We start from the raw sequence: 22,035 nt of genomic DNA, 5'->3' as shown, positions 1-22,035 counted from the left end.
AAGATGTTAACTCACCTCTTACACATTATTCTCAAGGGATAATAAGGAAGAATATAGGTGTTAAGACAAAGAGAAGGCTAATGTCCTCATAGTAATATGTAAGGAAAGATACAGGGTTTCTTAAACTGAGAAATATTAAGATAAAGCTAAATCTGGGGTTGGACAGTAGTGCACCAAGTTAAGTGCACATAGTGAGAAGCATTAGGACTGGTGAAAGGATCCAGGTTCCAGCCCCTGGCTCCCCACCTGCGGGGATGTCGCTTCACAAGCAGTGAAGTAAGTCTGTAGATGTCTATGTTTCTCTCCCCATCTCCGTCTTCCCCTCCTCTCTCAATTTCCCTCTGTCCTATCCAACAGCAGCAGCAAAACCCGGGGGGGGGGGGGGGGGGAGATAAATGTAAATCTTTGAAGATTCATACCAGGCCTGTTATGCTCCTAGAACTTAATCACTTAAAATGTATTAAGTTCAAAGTGGTATAAATGTACCATGGAGTAAAGAGAAAATCCGAGAAGATTATTCATATATGTTACAGATATGAGAGACACTAGCACCCTCTCTTGGCCCCGCATCAGACCATTTCAGTCTTGTGGCATTTATATGAAGTTTGTGGGATGCCATCGGTTGGCTACTTGATCTCGTATCTACTTGTGAGCAATCTGAAAAGCAACTTTTGACTTGTTTTGGAGCAAACATCACTGTTTGCCAACAGCATCATGCCAGTTGACCCAACTGTTCTCCGTTCTTGGGTGTTAAGAAGCAGTGTAGCCATAGCAGAGGCGACAGCAGCAGCAGCAGCAGAGGATTTTCAATCTGCCCTGCTAGGCCCAGACTGTAGCAGTGAGCATGGCCTGCAATTTCCAGAGTAGCAAAGGGCAGCAGCAACAGAGAGGTGACAAGGGCTGCAGGGAGCAGCCTCACTGTCCGTGTCCCTTGTGTTATTCCCTCTGTACTATTACTCTAGAACCTGCTGTTATGTATGCCCTTTAACAATTCTATCAGCAGTTAGTACCCTGAGTTAAACCTCTTCTAGTTTGAAATACTCAGAAGAGCTTCTGTTTGTGACAATGAACATACACACAGTAGCATAATCAGTAGAAATATCCAAAAGGAAGGGTGGTGGTTTCACACCCTGGAAGGGTTCTTCGTGATGTTCACCCTTGTTTGTTCACTTTCAGCATACTGCAATATCCTGAAGCTTACAAGAACCCAAATAAATAGGTCTGCAGATCTCATTAAATCATGATATCATTCACCAGTAGATCTTAGAAAGCTTTTTTTTAACCAAAAAAAGGCATATTAAACAATATCAGTATAGCAAAATGCAAGCCCATAGTAGGAAAATAGTAGCGTTAACAATTTATTTTCTTACTAATAACAGTGTTTTATCTAAAATTGAACACAAAAATAAAAATAGTGATTGGGACCAGGCAGTGGCACTACTGGTTAAGTGCACACACTACAGTGCACACAGGCCCCAGGTTCAAGCCCCTGGTCCCCGCCTGTAGGGGGAAAGCTTCACAAGTGAAATAGGGCTGCAGGTGTCTATCTCCCTCTCTATCCCCCCAGCTCCTCTCAATTTCTCTCTGTCTCTAACCAATAATAAACAAATAAATATTAAAACTTTTAAAAAAGTGATTATATTGTAAGACATAAATCTACACTGTTAAAGTTGCACAGACCTCCCTGTACAATTTTTACAACTTCCCATGAGACCATAATTAAAAAAGAAAATAGGTGATAAGTCAAGATCATTTTCATATTCTAAAAATTAATAATATATAAGTGGAATCAAGAAAACATGGAAAAATTTAAACTGTTCTAAAATGTTTTTCATCTTTATCTCAGTTTTTGCTAGTATTTGCTCACCTGTATAAGACAGAATATATAGCTCACAAGTACACATATATTGGGAAGACAGACGCTGGCCTGTGACAAATTTTTTGAAGACCTTTGTTACAGGCTACAAAAGTCTAAGATTAAGATTCAATTTACTCCTTAAATTTTTTTTTAACTAGAGCAAGTATATGCTAATACAGGAAAAAGACAGGGCTATGCAGTCAAAAAGACATTAATTCTAACAACACACCACAATCTCATCTTCATATACAAAATTTAGGAATTGTGCTAGATTATTTCTAAGGAATTTCTGCTCTAAAAGCACTACAACTGAATGAACAGGAAAAAGTGAAGAAATCAGAAAAGAATATATGATTAAAACTCTAACCAGTATTTATTAAAATATTACCAGAAATATCAAACACAAAACATAGTCTAAGTTGTCATCAACACAGCCATAGAAAAGGTTATCAAGAAAAATACTTTTACTCCAAAGTAAATGAATCAGCAAACAATTGAATTTAAATATAATACTTAACAGGTACATGTGGCTATCTTTTTTTTTTTTTAATATTTTATTTTATTTATTTATTCCCTTTTGTTGCCCTTGTTGTTTTATTGTTGTAGTTATTATTGTTGTTGTTGTTGGATAGGACAGAGAGAAATGGAGAGAGGAGGGGAAGACAGAGAGGAGGAGAGAAAGACAAGACACCTGCAGACCTGCTTCACCGCCTGTGAAGCGACTCCCCTGCAGGTGGGGAGCCGGGGTTCGAACCGGGATCCTTATTCCGGTCCTTATGCTTTGCGCCACCTGCGCTTAACCCGCTGCGCTACAGCCCGACTCCCACATGTGGCTATCTTACACACAACCTTACAGTTCTTTAAAGTTTCTAATTTTTGCACATGGAATTAGTAAATTGCAAAAGACAGTTTGTTTTTTAAAAATATACCAGTACATATAAGTATCTGGCTATATAAGCATGGGGTTGTAATAGTTCTCACAAAAAGTGGACTATCAGGATGTCCAAAAAAGGAAAATTAACATTTTCTAACCATTTAAATTAGACTTAATAGACAAAAATCTTAAAAGGCCCTTTAATCAAAAGAAGTTAAACAGCCACAAAATGATTATACTGCTCAGTTATACCACTTTCTGCTATCCAGAAATACCACCTAGCTGAAATAGTTCAAAACTAGAAAAGATGTAAGCCATAAAAATTTTAATGCACAATATAGCAAGGTACTAAAATAAAAACTCCACAGAAAGTCCTTTAGCTCTTCACTCAGAACCTTCTATCATTTTTAACACATCGTTCAGTGACTGTGGTTCTAGCTCTATTTTCAGAGCCCAGAGAAAACAGCAAGCTATCAAGGCAAGGCAAATACTACAGCCTGTGTAGCGACAGTAAAGTGATAACAGTTAACAGTAAAGCAACAAACAAATGAACACTCACCCCCAACCAGACAGGATTTAGAAAGGAATGCTTCATCAGCAACTCTGGGGGTTCGTACATTGCTGACTAAAAAGAATAACACTCCGAGTTTTGTGCAAATAAGTTATGAATTTATTGGCACCAAAGCACAGAAATGGAATCAAAAGAATGATATATATTTTTGTCAGTATCACAATCATGTACATGTGTTGCACAGTATTATAGGATAATGTACCTTTAAATTTTAAAGCAAAACTGAAAATCGCATTAAAATGACCTCTCTACATCCTTTAGTATTGAAATAGATTATATCACATTTGAAGATTACCACAAAACAGACATATCAAAAAACAAACTGGGAGTCTGGCAGTAGTGCAGCAGGTTAAGCGCCAGGTGGTGCAAAGTGCAAAGACCAGCGTAAGCATCCCGGTTGGAGCCTCTGGCTCCCCACCTGCTGGGGAGTCGCTTCACAAGCGGTGAAGCAGGTCTGCAGGTGTCTTTCTCTCCTCTCTCTCTGTCTTCCCCTCCTCTCTCCATTTCTCTCTGTCCTATCCAACAACGACGACAACAATAATAACTACAACAATAAAAACAACCATGGGCAACAAAAGAGAATAAATAAATATTTACATATTTATAAAAAACTAAAAAAAGGAATACTAAGGAGGAGTTGAAACACTGTATTAAAATCCATTCAGTTGGATGGACCTTGAAAAAATCATGTTGAGTGAAATAAGTCAGAAACAGAAGGATGAATATGGGATGATCTCACTCTCAGGCCGAAGTTGAAAAACAAGATTAGAAAAGAAAACACAAGTTGAACCTGAAATGGAATTGGAGTATTACACCAAAGTAAAAGACTCTGGGGTGTGTGGGTGGGTGGGGAGAATACAGGTCCATGAAAGATGATGAATGACATAGTGGGGGTTGTATTGTTAAATGGGAATCTGGGGGATGTTATGCATGTACAAACTATTGTATTTACTGTTGAATGTAAACATTAATTCCCCAATAAAGAAATAAATTATTAAAAAATAAATAAATAAAAATAAAATCCATTCAGTCTATTTCCCGGGGTCCGCCAACATGGGCCGCGTCCCCACGAAGACCGTGAAGAAGGCGGCGCGGGTTATCATCGAGAAGTACTACACGCTCCTGGGCAACTACTTCCACACCAACAAGCGCGTGTGTGAGGAGATCGCCATCAACCCCAGCAAGAAGCTCCACAAGATCACAGTCTACTTCACGCACCATCTCCATCGAGCTGCAGGAGGAGGAGAGGGAGCACAGGAACAACTACGTGCCCAAGGTCTCAACCCTGGACCAGGAAATCATCGAAGTCGACTCCGACAGAGGAGATGCTCAAGCTGCTGGATTTCGGCAGCCTGTCCAACCTGCAGGTCACACAGCCTACAGTGGGGATGAACATCAAGACACTGCGTGTGAGCCTCTGCTATGCCCTCATGTTTTCAATAAACCACGGACAACAACGAAAAATAAAATAAAGTAAAATAAAATCCATTCAGGTTTACATGTCATTATTTCACAGTCTAAAAAACTGAGGCTACATTGCAATAAATGTACAAACTAATATCCCGTTGTCATCAATTCTCAAATGCCCTGGGGGGGGGGGACTTTAAGCTCCCTGAAGTATGTTTGTTCTATAACAGAGATGTATTTTAAAATTTCTTGTCACCCAACAGCAAAATATAACTAATAAACACCTTATGTGGCATCTCATGGAAAGCATGAGCACCAAAGTGTTTTAAGTTCCATCAAAATGGTCATTCAAAACAATCTTTAAAATACAAATGATCAGAAGGAGCCTATAAAACTAATCAGTGGAGACAACTACAGCCATTTCTCAAAAATAAACTGCATTCCTTTGCTTTTAAAGACAGCACATACTTTACAAAGCGTTTATCATAGTACTTAAATAGCACTTGATTGCTTTAACTACTCTTATTACTATAAAATGCAACCCAAGGACTAGTAGAACTGAAGAAGAGCTCTAAGATCCTAGTGATTAAGCAATCAATAAGCACAAGCAAGAGCCAACAAGCCCCCACCACACTGAAAGAAGCTTCAATGCTGCTGTGGTTCCTTTCACTCTCTACCTCTGTCTATAAGAGAAAGGAAGGAAGGAAGGAAGGAAGGAAGGAAGGAAGGAAGGAAGGAAGGAAGGAAGGAAGGAAGGAAGGAAGGAAGGAAGGAAGGTTGGGAGAGAAAGAAAGAAAGAAAAAAAGAAAGAAAGAAAGAAAGGGAAAGAAAGGGAGAAAGGAAGGAAAGAAAGAAGGATGGCTTTGTGCAGGAGCAACACAAGTTCATCTTAAACAATATAGGAAGACCTATTTTTAATCATTTTTAATGGTGCGGTACACAACCCAAATATATTTTGAACCAACCAGGTAAATGTAACATCTTCAGCAATAATTAGAACTATTTTCAACTTTTTCTAAAGTAAAATAAAGTAAAATAGCTCACTTGAGCAGTACATGCTTTGGCATTTGCACAGCCCAAACGTCACTGAAGGAAGCTTTGACATCTGTCTGTCTCTATCTGAAAAACTCAGCCCAGGAGCAGCCAAAATAACCAAAAAGAAAAAACATATGTATGCTGTCCAGGAAGTCCAGTAGGGCTTGAAATATTATTTACATGAAAAGTCTTTAAATGGTCAAATACAGTATCACCAAAATGAGTTTTATGATTTTCAAAGAAAGAAAGAGCTCTCTCTTTTTTTTTTTTCATTACTCTCCAAATATCAGTAGAACAAATTAAGACAAATTCCCTCTTAAATAATTTTTTTTTCAACCTGGAGCTACACACATTATGACAGGACTCTCTCTACTCCTGGATGTACACACATAGAGAGGGACCAATTTATAGACTAACACACATATTATAATGTTATTTTTCATGCACATGAAATAGCACAGCAGGCCAATATACAGAGATGTTAGTGAGGGCTGGGAAAGTCCTGAAATTGAATGTGGCACAACTCTAGCACACCAGAACCCGTAAGGTTGCACACTTTAAATAAGTAGATTGTACAGACTGTCTTCCAGCCTCTTTGATGCCATCACTGACAGTCCCATAAGGGCCCTTTCTTAACAACTCAAGTCTCCCCCCACGAATACAAAAAAATAACAGGTGTAAGGGGAAGAAGTGCCCATTTTGTAGAAGATGAGAATTCCTCACACTGTATTTTAATACACATGCTTCTTTCCAAAATAATTACTTTATAGCATAAAAAAAAGAAATACAAGTAATGGGATCTATTTATTAAAGCATTCTGAGTTTAAAAGAATGTGTTACTATTCTTTCAGTTATGTGTGAATTTTCGGGTGGGATACAGACACTGTCTTATAGTGGTAGTCTGGGAAAGAGATGGTCCCTGTGGGACATAAGGAAAGAAAGAAACATCATTGTTTGCAGAATTTAGAAAATATTCACACCCACAGGAATACATGTTCAATTTTTTTTTTAAGAGATCAAAGATTTAATAGGCTCCACAGACCCTAATCCCTCTGCTCTGGAAGGCCAGGTGTATTTGTAGGATGATTTGAAAGAGGTAAGAAAGAACAATAAACAAAGAATGATAAATTTACCTAGGGGTGTACTTTGTTTATGCTACTTTAATCCACAGGCACTGCTGTCTATTTTAAGCATCCTATTCAGAGGAGTTCATAACCTGTGCTAGAGATAGACTTAATCTTATCCTCAGTGCTTACCAAAAAGTAGGTGCGGTGCTCAATAAAAAATTCACTGAGGGAGTCTGTCGGTAGCACAGCAGGTTAAGCGCACGTGGCGCAAAGCACAAGGACGGAGTAAGGATCCTGGTTCGAGCCCTCGGCTCCCCACCTGCAGGGGAATGGCTTCACAGGCGGTGAAGCCGGTCTGCAGGTGTCTGTCTTTACTCTCCCCCTCTCTGTCTTCCCCTCCTCTCTCCATTTCTCTCTGTCCTATCCAACAACGACAACATCAGTAACAACAATAATACTACAACAATAAAACAACAATGGCAACAAAAAGGAAATAATAAAATAATTTTTTTTTAAAAATGCACTGAATAAATGGAGATTTCTCTGATGATTAGGCCAACTAGCTGTTTGCAGCTGGGCTTTCCAATTAGAACCCTTTGGAAAGCTTTTTCCCCTCTGGGAGAAAACACCAAAAACAATAGAGTCCTCTCAGCTAGCTATTTCATCAACTGAAATTATAACTCCCTTTTTATAATAGATAACAAGGTTAGAGTAAGCCCTGTGTATATGATTTGATTATGCAGAAGTGTAAATGTCTTCCTATCTTCCTCCTTGGGCAGGGCCTGTTAGCAATCTCAAAAGGAATATATATATGTGTGTGTGTGTGTGTGTGTGTGTGTGTGTGTGTGTGTGTGTGTGTGTGTGTGTGTGTGTGTGTTTTCCCCTAGAGAGGAGAAGAATCATGAATTGAGGGATTAAGTTTAAAGTGTGCATTCTACTAATACTTCAGGGTAAAAGCAGGTAAACTCAACAAGGGCAACAAAAGGGAATAAATAAATAAATATTTTTAAAAAGCAGGTAAACTATTCAAGAATGTAGGCTGTGAGCAACTCTTGAAATAATTATGAAGGCTATGTTTTGAAAACTAGAATACCAAACTGCTCTGCACGTCAAGAAAAGGTGTCCAGAATCATTGGGTACAGAAAAAATTAATTATAAATAAGTATATTAAGTGGATGACTTTCCTCCATCCCATTAAATAAGTTACTAATCAACACTGCCAATGTTGATAGTTTAAAACAGTCACTAACTGAAGTAACAACGGGGGAGAAAAGTTGAAGTAAAAACCCTATCTTTGCTAATAGTTACATGACAAAGGTAGTGTTACAGGGAAATTAAGAAAGAAATTTCTAGGACAACAAAAGGAATAAATAAATAAATATTTTTTAAAAAGAAAGAAATTTCGATTCGACTTCCGGAGGTGGAGCTACGAGCAGCAGATCTCTTTCTCTCCTCTCCTCTCCTCTCCTCTCCTCTCCTCTCCTCTCCTCTCCTCTCCTCTCCTCTCCCGGATCAACTAGGAATACCAAAGGAGACCACCCGGACCGAAACAAGACAGGACTAGAATGACCACAGGAACCCAGTAAATCACCCATGAGTACAAACACACGTGGCTGGTGACAGAGAGGAGAGAGGGGCCTAAGGAGAGATTAAGTGACTGCTAACAGTTCAACAGTTTATCAGTGGAGACACCACCTCCAGTCTGCTCCACCAACAAGGAGACAGCTGAAGGGAGGAAAGGACTCCCCAGAGACTCACCAAGTGCAACTCTGAGTCTCCATTGCTACTACCCTCAGAATCTGGAACAGCAACAGGGAGGGACACCAGGGAACAGGGATCTAACCGGGGAAACTCAGGAGAAGACCTATATCTCAGTGGCATAGCTGAGGGGCTGTGAAAGTCTCTTTGCATAAACACTGGATTATCTCTGCCACACCCTGCTTTATCACTTGGTCAGGAGTCAATGATTAAGCTAAGAAGCCTATTGATAGTTTAAAAGCCCTCAGGCTCCCATAGCCTACAGGGAAGAAAAAAAAAGAGGCTTTTACACCACTGAGCTCCAACTCAGGGATTGAAAAAACTGTTAACTTCCACCACGGTAAAACCTTTAATTAAATTACTTAGACACAAGTCAATCCAGGCAATAGTGATCAATAATTTGAAAAGTACTGACAAAGGGAACTCATAACATAATATATAAAATGGTTAAAACAACAAGAAAAAATATTGGAGACTCAAACCAGGACAAGAGTCCAGCTAAAAGTCCTCCAGAGGGTGAAGCACAAAACAACGAATTCAACATCCAAACATTAGCTAAGGAAATAATAACAGGAGTGAGTAAAGAATTTGAAAGAATTGTAATCAGAAATGCAGGAACAACAAATGAGAATATGGAAGAAAATTCTAATAATCTCATGGTTATTAGAGAGCTGAAAGCTGAAATCGCTGAGCTAAGAAGGCAACTAGCTGAACAAGCTAAAACAGTATCAGAGCAGGGCAACAAAATAGATGAACTCCAGAAAGCAGTAGAGGGCAGAGAGAATAGAATCTATGAGGCTGAAGACAGAATTAGCAAGATTGAGGATGAATTAGAGACAACTAAAAAAGAAGTAAGAGATCTCAAAAAGAGATTAAGAGATGCTGAAAACAACAACAGAGTCCTATGGGATGACTTCAAAAGAAACAATATACGCATTATTGACTTACCAGAGGAAGAAAAAGAAGGAGAGGAAGAAAGCATTCTCCAGGCCATAATAGCTGAAAATTTCTCTAGTCTAGACAACACCAAAGACATAAAGATTCAAGAAGCCCAGAGGGTCCCAAACAGAATTAACCCAGACCTAAAGACACCAAGACATGTCATACTTAGATTGGAAAGGAATAAGGATAAAGAAAGGATCCTCAAGGCTGCAAGAGAAAAACAAAGAGTCACCTACAAAGGAAAACCCATAAGATTAGTAGCAGACTTCTCCATACAAACACTACAGGCCAGAAGAGAATGGCAAGATATCTATCGAGTGCTCAATGAGAAAGGCTTTCAGCCAAGAATACTATATCCTGCTAGACTGTCATTCAGACTAGATGGAAGCATCAAAACCTTCTCAGACAAGCAACAGTTGAAGGAAGCAACCATCACCAAGCCTGCCCTGAAAGAAGTTCTGAAAGGTCTCCTATAAACAACCAGACCACCACAAATAGGACATATATCAAAACACTCTAAAACTCTACAAGAATGGCGTTAAAATATCTTCAATCTTTCATATCAATAAATGTCAATGGCCTGAATTCACCTATTAAAAGACACAGAGTAGGAAGATGGATCAGTAAACACAACCCAACAATATGTTGTCTACAGGAAACTCACCTAACTCAACAAGACAAACACAGACTTAAAGTGAAAGGATGGAAAACTATCATACAAGCCAATGGCCCACAAAAAAGGGCAGGAACACCTATTCTCATATCTGACATGATAGACTTGAAAATACATAAGATTAAAAAAGATAGGAATGGACACTACTTAATGCTCAGAGGATCAGTCAATCAAGAGGACTTAACAATTATTAATATCTATGCACCCAATGAGAAGCCATCTAAATACATCAAACTTCTACTGAAAGAGCTACAGCAGTATATTAACAGTAACACAATCATAGTAGGGGACTTCAACACCCCACTATCTCAACTTGACAGATCATCCAGGAAGAAAATCAGTAAAGACATAAGGGAGCTAAATGAAGAGATAAACTAGAACTATTGGACATTTTCAGAGTCATTCATCCCAAGAAACTGGAATACACATTTTACTCAAATCCACATGGATCATTCTCAAGGATAGACCATATGTTAGGCCACAAAGACAGCATCAGCCAATTCAAGAGCACTGAAATCATCCCAAACATCTTCTCAGACCACAGTGGAATTAAACTAACACTTAACAATCAACAAAAGATTAGTAACAGTGCCAAAATGTGGAAGCTCAACAGTACACTTCTTAACAACTTCTGGGTCAAAGAGGAAATCAAGGAAGAAATCAAAATGTTTCGAGAGTTCAATGAAAATGAAGACACAAGCTATCAAAATATTTGGGACACAGCTAAAGCAGTCCTAAGAGGGAAGTTCATAGCTATACAAGCACACATTAGGAAACAAGAAAAGGCACAAATAAACAGCCTGATTGCACATCTTAAAGACTTAGAAGAACAACAAAGGAATCCTAAAGCAACCAGGACAGAAATCACTAAAGTTAGGGCAGAAATAAATAACACTGAGAATAGGAAAACCATACAAAAGATCAATGAAAGTAAATGTTGGTTCTTCAAAAGAGTAAACAAAATCGACAAGCCTTTAGCCAGACTCACAAAACAAAAAAGGGAGAAGACCCAAATAAATCGGATAGTAAATGAAAGAGGAGATATCACAACAGACACTGCAGAAATTCAACATATCATGCGAGGCTTCTATGAACAACTATATGCCACCAAGCTAGAGAACCTGGAAGAAATGAATGATTTCCTGGATACCTACCAACTTCCAAAACTAAGTAAAGAGGAAGTGGATAACATGAACAGGCCCACCACAGCTAATGAAATTAAAACAGTTATCAAAAATCTCCCCACAAATAAAAGTCCTGGACCAGATGGTTTTACATGTGAATTCTACAAAACTTTCAAAGAAGAACTAATACCTCTACTTTTAAAAGTCTTCCAGAAGATTGAAGACACTGGAATACTCCCTGCCAGCTTTTATGAAGCCAACATCACCCTGATACCAAAAGCAGACAGGGACACAACCAAAAAAGAAAACTACAGACCAATATCTCTGATGAACATAGATGCGAAAATATTGAACAAAATTCTAGCCAACCGGATACAACAGTATATCAAAAAGATTGTTCATCATGATCAAGTGGGGTTTATCCCAGGCATGCAAGGTTGGTTTAATATATGTAAATCAATCAATGTGATCCACCACATCAACAAAAGCAAGACCAAAAACCACATGGTCATATCAATAGATGCAGAGAAAGCCTTGGACAAAATACAACATCCCTTTATGATCAAAACACTACAAAAAATGGGAATAGATGGAAAATTCCTGAAGATAGTGGAGTCTATATATAGCAAACCTACAGCCAACATCATACTCAATGGTGAAAAACTGGAAGCATTTCCCCTCAGATCAGGTACCAGACAGGGCTGCCCACTATCACCATTACTATTCAACATAGTGTTGGAAGTTCTTGCCATAGCAATCAGGCAGGAGCAAGGATTAAAGGCATACAGATTGGAAGAGAAGAAGTCAAACTCTCCTTATTTGCAGATGACATGATAGTATACATGGAAAAACCTAAGGAATCCAGCAAGAAGCTTTTGGAAATCATCAGGCAATACAGTAAGGTGTCAGGCTATAAAATTAACATTCAAAAGTCAGTGGCATTCCTCTATGCAAACACTAAGTGAGAAGAAATTGAAATCCAGAAATCAGTTCCTTTTTCTATAGCAACAAAAACAATAAAATATCTAGGAGTAAACCTAACCAAAGAAGTGAAAGACTTGTATACTGAAAATTATGAGTCACTACTCAAAGAAATTGAAAAAGACACAAAGAAGTGGAAAGATATTCCATGTTCATGGGTTGGAAGAATTAACATCATCAAAATGAATATACTACCCAGAGCCATATACAAATTTAATGCTATCCCCATCAAGATCCCAAGCACATTTTTTAGGAGAATAGAAAAAATGCTACAAATGTTTATCTGGAACCAGAAAAGACCTAGCATTTCCAAAACAATCTTGTGAAAAAAGAACAGAACCGGAGGCATCACACTCCCAGATCTCAAACTGTATTATAGGGCCATTGTCATCAAAACTGCTTGGTACTGGAACATGAACAGACACACTGACCAGTGGAATAGAACTGAGAGCCCAGAAATGAGGCCCCACACATATGGACATCTAATCTTTGACAAAGGGGCCCAGACTACTACATGGGGAAAGCAGAGTCTCTTCAACAAATGGTGTTGGAAACAATGGGTTGAAACATGCAGAAGAATGAAACTGAATCACTGTATTTCACCAAAGACAAAAGTAAATTCCAAGTGGATCAAGGACTTGGATGTTAGACCAGAAACTATCAGATACTTAGAGGAAAATATTGGCAGAAATTTTTTCCGCATAAATTTTAAAGACATTTTCAATGAAACAAATCCAATTACAAGGAAGACTAAGGCAAGTATAAACCTATGGGACTACATCAAATTAAAAAGCTTCTTCACAGCAAAAGAAACCACTACCCAAACCAAGAGACCCCTCACAGAATGGGAGAAGATCTTTACATGCCATACATCAGTTAAGAGTTTAATAACCAACATATATAAAGAGCTTACCAGACTCAACAACAAGACAACAAATAACCCCATCCAAAAATAGGGGGGGAGGACTTGGACAAAATATTCACCACAGAAGAGATCCAAGAGGCTGAGAAACACATGAAAAAATGCTCCAAGTTTCTGATTGTCAGAGAAATGCAAATCAAGACAACAATGAGATATCACTTCACTCCTGTGAGAATGTCATACATCAGAAAAGGTAACAGCAGCAAATGCTGGAGAGGGTGTGGGGTCAAAGGAACCCTCCTGCACTGCTGGTGGGAATGTCAATTGGTCCAACCTCTGTGGAGAACAGTCTGGAGAAGAAGGCTAGAAGGCTAGAAATGGACCTACCCTATGACCCTGCAATTCCCCTCCTGGGGATATATCCTAAGGAACCCAACACATCCATCCAAAAAGATCTGTGTACACATATGTTCTTGGCAGCACAATTTGTAATAGCCAAAACCTGGAAGCAACCCAGGTGTCCCACAACAGATGAGTGGCTGATCAAGTTGTGGTCTATATACACAATGGAATACTACTCAGCTGTAAAAAATGGTGACTTCACCGTTTTCAGCCCATCTTGGATGGACCTTGAAAAAATCATGTTGAGTGAAATAAGTCAGAAACAGAAGTATGAATATGGGATGATCTCACTCTCAGGCCGAAGTTGAAAAACAAGATTAGAAAAGAAAACACAAGTCAAACCTGAAATGGAATTGGAGTATTACACCAAAGTAAAAGACTCTGGGGTGGGTGGGTGGGGAGAATACAGGTCCATGAAAGATGATGAATGACATAGTGGGGGTTGTATTGTTAAATGGGAAACTGGGGGATGTTATGCATGTACAAACTATTGTATTTACTGTTGAATGTAAAACATTAATTCCCCAATAAAGAAATAAATTATTAAAAAAAAAAGAAAGAAATTTCTTTCATATCATCCTTTTATTTGCCATCACTGAGATTTCACTGTTCTCAGCTGATGTTTACAGCTAGAGAGAGACAGACAGACAGACAGAGAAAATAAAGACACCACAGTACCAAAGCTTCTTTCAGTGCAGTGGAGACTGGGCTGGAACTTGGTGGTGGCAGGGCAAAGCAAACACCCCCCCCCCCCATCTGTGCTATCTTACCAGTACTTGTATAAATGTTTTAAAATGATCAGGTAAAATTAATGATAAAAAAATATTTATTCCTTTAAATATGTGCATACATGCCCCCAGATAAAACAGCCTGAACTTCTTTATAAAGGTTTATGGTTTTACTGTGTACTGGTGAGTTATTAAAGCTGCTCAGTGCTTTAAGCAACAGTAAAGAAAAAAGGGTTTCTCCAATTTTTGTTAACCAAAGTCCACAATTGGATCAAGAAATATAAAGCTAACCACTCTGTACATCAGAGTACGACTAGTACTGTAAGAGTTATACAGGAACAAGAGGAAAGAGCTATCAATCACTGATAACTGGGACAGAGGAAGAGCTTGCAGACAAGGTGACATCTGAGCTGAAATCCAGAACACATTCTCTGATCCCCCACCACCACTCCCAAATAGTTTACAGGTAAAATATAGTTAAAGTAAACAACACATACCTAACCAACTTCCAAGTATTTTATTATATTTATCTATTTAAGTATATTGTATAAAACCAAGTATGTAACAAAGGAAACCCCTCCCACTTCACCCACATCTCCTCTGTCATTTCACTATCCCTTTACATCTGGGCATGAGTCCCGCATTACTCTTGGTTTGCACCTGTTATTGTGTTAAGACAGTCTTTTTCCTAAGAATGGCGGCTTTGCATCTTCCTACTAAACTCTACACCTCTGAGAGCAATGACTATCACTCATGTACGTATTATCTTCACATAATGTTCCTTAGATCAACAGACAGTCAACAGATTTAGTTGACAAATTAAGCCTAGTTCTAGCAACTATAACAATAAGCTATCATCATAAAAGATGTCTGAGGAACAGATATTATAAACAATTAAACCACATTTTTATACAGAGAAGAAACATCCAGATTAAAATATCTACCCCAAACACACACACTCACATACACTAAGCCAATTCCTTTTCTTTGGCATAACTTGTTCAGAAAGGTGTTTTTTGTTTTTTTTTTTTTTTTAATCTGGGGAGGTGAAGTAGATATTTGACAAGTTTTATACAACATTATCTTTCTCTGTCACAAAGTCTTAAGACAATGTAAGTACTGGGCATCAGAAATTCACTAGGACCCACAATAAAGTTGCATAGAAATGCAGAAGCCAGAAGTCAAGGCAGTAACACAGTGGGTTAAGCACTAGCGCAAGGTTGGCGTTTGAGCCCCCAGCTTCCCAACTGCAGGGCAGTCGCTTCACAAGAGGTGAAGCTGAAGCAGGTCTGCAGGTGTCTCTTTCTCTCCTCCTCTCTGTCTTCCCATCTTCTCTCTATTTCTCTCTGTCCTATCCAACAACGACATCAATAGCAACAACAATAACTACAACAATAAAACAATAAAGGCAACAAATGGGAAAATAAAAATAAATTTAAAATTAAAAAAAAAAGGAAGGATGACAGAGGACCTAGTGGGGGTTGTATTGTTATATGGGAAACTGGGGAATGTTATGCATGTACAAACTATTGTATTTACTGTTGAATGTAAAACATTAATTCCCCAATAAAGAAATTAAAAAAAAAAAAAAGAAAAAAATGCAGAAGCCTTAGTCCTAAAGTCCTAAAAAGCCAGTTCATAAATTCAAGGAATGTCTTAGCAATGTGTATATTTAAGACAATGTATTTAAAACAATGTGAAAGGCACACAGGAATAGTGTGTCAGGAAACAGTCTAGATCTTTCAAAAAGATAGTTCTTATTGTTCTTTATGTATATATAAAGAAAACAATCAGATTTATATATTTGATATATATATACACACATATATATAGTTAAGTCTAGAAGTCCTTTCCCATATTGTTTAGATAAGCTGGCAAGTAAAAACAGAAATTTGAAAACTCGTTTTAATTTACTTTGTTAAAAGATGGAATGGAAGGTTGTCTGGCATTCTTAGAATAGGAACAAAAGGGGGCAAAGCAGGGAGAAATAAGGGATCAATGATGCCAGATACCACGAAGACCTCCATAAAAGCTCATCTTTGGGGTCCAAGCTGTAATGCACCCAGCTGAGTACACACATGCCATGCGCAAGAGCAAGGGTTTCAAGCCCTGATCCACAACTGCAAGGAGGAAACTTCATGAGTGCTGAAGCAGTGCTGCAGGTGTCTCTTTCTCCCTCACCCTCTCCCCCTTCCTTCTCAGTTTCTCACTGTCCAGTCAAATTAAATAACAAAAAGTAACTCATAAAAAAATAAGCAGGGTAGGGGTAGATAGCATAATGGTTATGCAAAGAGACTCTCATGCCTGAGGCTCTAAAGTCCCAGGTTCAATCCCCTGCACTACCATAAGCCAGAGCTGAGCAGTGCTCTGGTAAAAAATAATAATAATAATAAGCTAAGCACCTTAAAAAAGTAAAAAGATCTGGGGTCGGGCAGTAGCGTACTGGGTATAGGCACACATAGTACAAAGTTTACCCACCCATGCAAGGATCCTGGTTCCAGCCGCAGGCTCCCCACCTGCAGGGGGTCGCTTCACAAGCCGAAAAGCAGGCCTGCAGGTGTCTTCTCTCTCAATTTCTCTCTGTTCTACCCAATAAAAACGGGGAAAAAATGGCCACCAGGAGCAGTCGATTTGTAATGTAGGCACAGAGCCACAGCAATAACCCTGGAGACATAAGTAAGAAAATAAATAAATAAATAAATAAATAAATAAATATTTGTATGTGTCTCCATTTCCAAAATTCCGTGGGAAGAACAGAATAGCTCTCAAACATTATCTGAAACTGACTTTCAGTTTCCCAAGTAGTTTCCTCTATGTTGGTATTACTAAGCCTGTGAACTTATGTTCTACACCACTCAGAAAACTAATACTTTGGGAAGTTGTTAGTATTGCTTCAAAAATAAATACGCAGCACTGTGCCAGATGTTTCAAAGAAATTAACTCTTCTAAAGAAGTGATTTTACAAAACAGCTCAGAATGAAAGAAAAGACAAGATGGAATGCTGGTTTTGATCATGAGTAGCAAAAAAAAAAAAAAAGATACAGAATAGCACACCCACTGCAACTTTGTTTACACAGTTGTAATACCCGCATGAAAGTACTATACAAAGTAGTGCCAAAAAAAAAAAAAAAAACTGCTTAGGAAAACTTTAAGGTCTCTAGCAAGGGATGTGCTGTTGCTACGTATGATTTCTTTAACAAGTATCACCAAGCACAGCATAGCACTAATGTTCAGGATGAAAAATAAAAACCCTCATACTTTTCCTCAAGAGTAAAAACTGTTGTTACTAAGTATGACGCCTGTGAATTCAGTAGTAGAAATTAACTTTGGGGAAGATATCTACTAGGCAGAGCAATGTAGTAGAAAACTAACTTTACCTAAATCTATTTTCCCCTTAATCCGAATTTAGCAACCTGTTTTTTGTTTGTTTTTCCTTTCCTCTTTTTTTTTTTCTCCTCCCTTTTCCTTTTCAAATTATCTTGACCTGGCTATGGTTAAGGTCCCCATGTATTTATTTGCAAATCCACAAGAAAAACGACTTCAGGTGTGGAGGAACTTAGCAGGGATGCAAAGAGATCGACAGCCATCAGGAACCATTACATCCTTTATTAAAAAAATAAATAAAAATAAAAAACAGCCTCGACACCACCAAAAAAGGAGGCTTTGCCCGAAGAACCTGCCACCCGGAAGCCACAACTTCCATCAAGGACGAGGAAAAGTTGCGGGAAAAGCCCGGCCGGCCAGGCTTGGCGAGCAAAAGACGACCGGCAGGCCCGGACCGCCCACGGGCGGTGGCTGCACGTCGGTGGGGCCACAACACCGGCTCCGAAAGGCTCTGGGTCTGGGGGTGCGCGGCGGGCACCCCACACTCTAGGGCGGCGAGCAGTGGGCGGGGAGACCAGAGCAAAAAGAAAGAAAGGGGGCGGGAGGGGGGAGACAATGCCCGGCTCCACTGACAACTCCCCGCGCTTCACGGGTTCGCGACGCCTCTCCCCGCCTGGGCCCCAGCCGCCGCGCTAAGTTTGCGCTCAGCCGTCCTAACACAGCCCGCCCGGGCGGCGAAGCCGTGGCAGCGGATCTCGCTCCGCCGCGGGGCGGCTCAGCGAACCAGCGAGGCGGCGGCGCGCGCGAGGGGCAGGGGGCGCGGAGGGGCGCGGGGCGCGCAGGGGGACCGGGCGCGGGGCGCGCAGGGGTACCAGGCGCGCGGCGCTCCCCCAGGACCCGCTGCCGACCCGGCGGGGTTTCGGTTGAGATCGGGGTAGTACCGCGGCTCAGTGTCCGTTATGAGTCCAGGGTCCGGCGGCGCAGCTTGCCAGCCATCCTGGCCCGCCTCCCATCAGGAAGGGCAGCCGGGCTGCGGGCCGGCGACCTCGTCTCCCGCCAGAGCTGCAGCCGCCGATCGGCGAGCATCCCGGCGCCTGCCTTTTGGGGGTGGGGGGGATGGAAGAGAAAGTGAAATGAAGCGCCTTCCCCCGGGCAACACCTACCCGTCCCCAGTCCAGGTGCAGCTGCCTCGCTCCTCCGGCGCCACTGGTCCCCGCCCTCGGGCCCCGGGCTCTGTTCTCTTGACAATGGCGCGTCCCCTTTAAGGAATAATCCGATCGGAAGCGATCCTTGGTTAAACCTCCCTCCGACTCTGATTTTCACCGGATTTCTCCCTCTTCCCTCTCTCTCTCTCTCTTTCTCCCCCCCAGAACCCGACAGGCGCCCGGCGGTGCTGCGAGCACTTCCCAACCCTTCCCCGCCCCGCCCAACCTCTCGCCTCCGTGATTAGCGGGAAACTACAACAGGAACAGCAATCCTCGAAAACCACTGGCCCGCATAGCCGTCGCTCAAAGATACCTCCTCCTCCGCCCCGCCCCTTTTCCCGGATTGGCCCTGACTCCGATCACTCTTGAGTGCTCTACGCTATCGTTGCTTTGGGGAACTGGCAGTCAAGACTCACCCTCCCGCCTCCGGAAAACGAACTTTATTTTTATTGGTAAAAGGACATCTTCCTGTGCGGTTGATTGGGCCAGAAAGGAGCTAGTCTGCACGCCCCTTACCATTATTGCTCTCCCTGTACGAGTTAGAGAAAACACAACCACAAAGTCCTTCCTACCTAGCCTCCTTCGAAGCTTCTTTCCCTTTAAATGTTGGTAGGGGTCGTGGAGAAACTCCTAGCCTGCAGTGAGGAAAGTCAAAGGGAGAAAAGAGAAATTCAAAATCTTCTCCAGAGAAGTGGAGCTGGGGTTGGGGCTGTGGCTGGGATTGTGCGGAACCTCCTCTAGTGAACTGAGTGGTTAGAATGCCAGAAATTTAATACTAACTCCTGTGAGACTTACTCAACAAGTTCTCACTTACGTTCACTCTGCTCCTACCGTCTTATTCCGCTGGTGTGTTGCCACCCGGAAGAGCTTTAAATAAAGGTATCTGCAAGTCTGTGGGTGTCCTCTGTTTGTCTCACAAGTGTTGATTTAAGAGTTTTGTGTTTGTTGATTTTTCTGAAAAGATGAACTGGATGATCCCCTTGTAACATCTCAAAAGTTAACGCTGCAGCTCTTACAAGAGCTGTAGTAGAGAGAATCCAGGTGAGTCCAAGCGGACAGCAGAAACTCCCTCGCTCCCCACACCGCGTCCCTCACCCACACAGACACGTTTTAGGAAAAGCGGGAATCTACCATCAGAAACAAGATCCTGCTACAAAACCTCACGCAAGCAAAGAGGAGAAATTCTGCAGCAACCTGGTGGCATCCGCATCAGAATTTCCCCAGTTCCCTACCCTAGCAGTAAGAACCAAAAGAGTTATAACTACTCAAATTGGCTACAGTTACTGGTTGTTTTTGTTTGTTTGTTTGTTTACCAGAGCACTGTTCAGCTCTGGCTTATGGTGGTGAAGGGGATTGAACCTGGGACTTTTGAGAGTCTGTTTGCATAACCATTATGCTATCTACTGTCCACCCTCGGTTACTGCTTTTGATACCCTTCTAAGAATGTCAAGGAAAGTGGTTGTATTCTCCCCCTCTTACCAACAAACTTTTGAGAGCACAGGGTGTTTAAAGCATTTAAAGTGATGTTCCCAGGGAATCCAGTGGTACAAAAAAGTGGCAGCAGCTCACAGCCATGTCCTAGAAGGGAACTTATTGCCAAAAAGGGGAAATAACCCTCCATGAAAAGTAGGATTTTCCATGAATACAGATACCTTGGAGGTGTCCATGAATATGGAAGAATGGGGCAGAGGGGAAGAAACATCAGATCGCAGATGGTATTGGTGTTGCTAGTTAAGGCAAGAGAAGGAAATTTGGGGGTTATATTTATGTGGACTTCACAGATGCAGATACATATAAGTCTCTTAAGAATCTATAGCTAAGCCTCTGTCCTCACTTTTTTTTTTTTTTTTAACCGAAGTACTGCTCAGCTCTGGCTGCTGCTGCTGGTAGTGGTCCTGTGTGTGTGTGTGTGGGGGGAGGGGTTGAGGCGTTTGAACCTGGGACTTTGGAGCCTCAAGCATGAGTCTCTTTTTTTTATATGTATGTATGTATTTATTTATTATTGTCCCCAGGGTTATCACTGGGGCTCCGTGCCTGCGCTACAAATCCACTGCTCCTGGAAGCCATTTGTTCCATTTTGTTACCCTTGTTTATTGTTGTTGTTATCATTGCTGTCATTATTATTGAATAGGACAGAGAGAAATCGAGAGAGAGATGGGGAAGACAGACAGGGGGAGAGAAAGATAGACACCTGACCTGCTTCACTGCCTGTGAAGCAACTCCCTTACAGGTGGGGAGCCAGGGGCTCGAACCAGGATCCTTACTCAGGTCCTTGTGCTTTGTGCCATGCACGCTTAACCCACTATGCAACACCTGGGGCCCCAGGCATGTTATTGCATAACCATAATGCTATCTACCCCCCCATTGTTACTTTTTTTTTTTTTGCCTCCAGGGTTATCAATGGGGCTCAGGGCCAGAGCCAGAGTCAGGAATTCACTGCTCCTGGTGGTTTTTGTTTTTTTTTTCAATTTTATTGCATAGGACAGAAATTGAGAGAGGAGGGGGAAGATAGAGAAGAGAAAGACACCTGCAAACCTGCTTCACTATTTGTAAGGTGACTCCCTTGCAAGTGGGGAGCCAAGGGCTCAAACTGTGATCCTTGTACTTGTCCTTTCACTTCATACTACGTATACACACATAAGCCAAAGCACCACTGACTGGCCCACCATTTATTCCTTTCTTTACTACAATCAAGGTAAAGTAATACTCTTAGATTCCTCCTGATTTACTGCTTTCTACCTCTGACACTGTTTCTAGGTTCTAGCAGTATTAGAATATAATGGGGGCGAGGTAGGGAGTGGAAGATTATTCACTTGGTAAGGTGTGTGCATAGCCATGCTAAAGGCCCAGGTTCAAACCCCAATACCATAGCCTGAGGAAGTTTGGGTGTTAGGTCTCTCTCTCTATCTATCTATCTCTCATTAAAAGAATGGAAAAAGTCCCCTTGGGAATAGTAAAATCACAGGTACATGAGGTCCTAGACCCACAAGAAGAACTAAAAGTAAAATGTGAACAATCAGACTTGGAAATAAAGCCCTCTAGTATTTCCAGTGTGCACACAGCTGCAGATTTTGTTCAAGGTCTAGGCAATGTTTTTCATTTTCTTTATAAAGCAACTAACTGCCTTATGGTGTCCAGAATGTCTTATTATAAAAGCAAAGGTCAGCCTAACTCCACAAGACAGTCTACAGTAACCTCTAAATTCTCTTTTACATATAACCAAC

The 22,035-nt window shown here is 40.8% G+C and overlaps 2 protein-coding genes and 1 pseudogene across 10 annotated transcripts in view; 2 read left to right on the top strand and 1 right to left on the bottom strand.

Moving 5' to 3' along the window:
* Positions 1-867, top strand: part of LOC103128804 (forkhead box protein J3-like) — an 83,799-nt gene extending 82,932 nt beyond the window's left edge. Inside the window, exon 2 of the mRNA XM_060188462.1 lies at positions 711-867. Within this exon, the coding sequence (XP_060044445.1) occupies positions 711-867 (157 nt within the window). The remainder of the gene's footprint in view (positions 1-710) is intronic.
* FRYL (FRY like transcription coactivator) overlaps positions 1-18,955 on the bottom strand; it is a 276,795-nt gene extending 257,840 nt beyond the window's left edge. For 8 of the 9 annotated variants that reach the window (XM_060188080.1, XM_060188084.1, XM_060188082.1 and 5 more), the window contains exon 1: positions 18,770-18,906. The gene's annotated coding sequence lies outside the window, so the exon portion shown is untranslated. Of the gene's footprint in view, positions 1-18,769 lie in introns of all 9 variants that reach the window. The other variant, XM_060188085.1, reaches the window with a different exon arrangement.
* LOC103128805 (small ribosomal subunit protein eS17-like) lies at positions 3,700-4,844 on the top strand (annotated as a pseudogene).
* Positions 18,956-22,035: the final 3,080 nt, after the last annotated feature.

This window comes from Erinaceus europaeus, chromosome 3 (assembly GCF_950295315.1).
Source record: "Erinaceus europaeus chromosome 3, mEriEur2.1, whole genome shotgun sequence".
NCBI classification, from domain to species: domain Eukaryota; kingdom Metazoa; phylum Chordata; class Mammalia; order Eulipotyphla; family Erinaceidae; genus Erinaceus; species Erinaceus europaeus.
The sequence above is the reverse complement of the archived record's forward strand: the minus strand, read 5'-3'. Positions and strand labels throughout refer to the sequence as shown.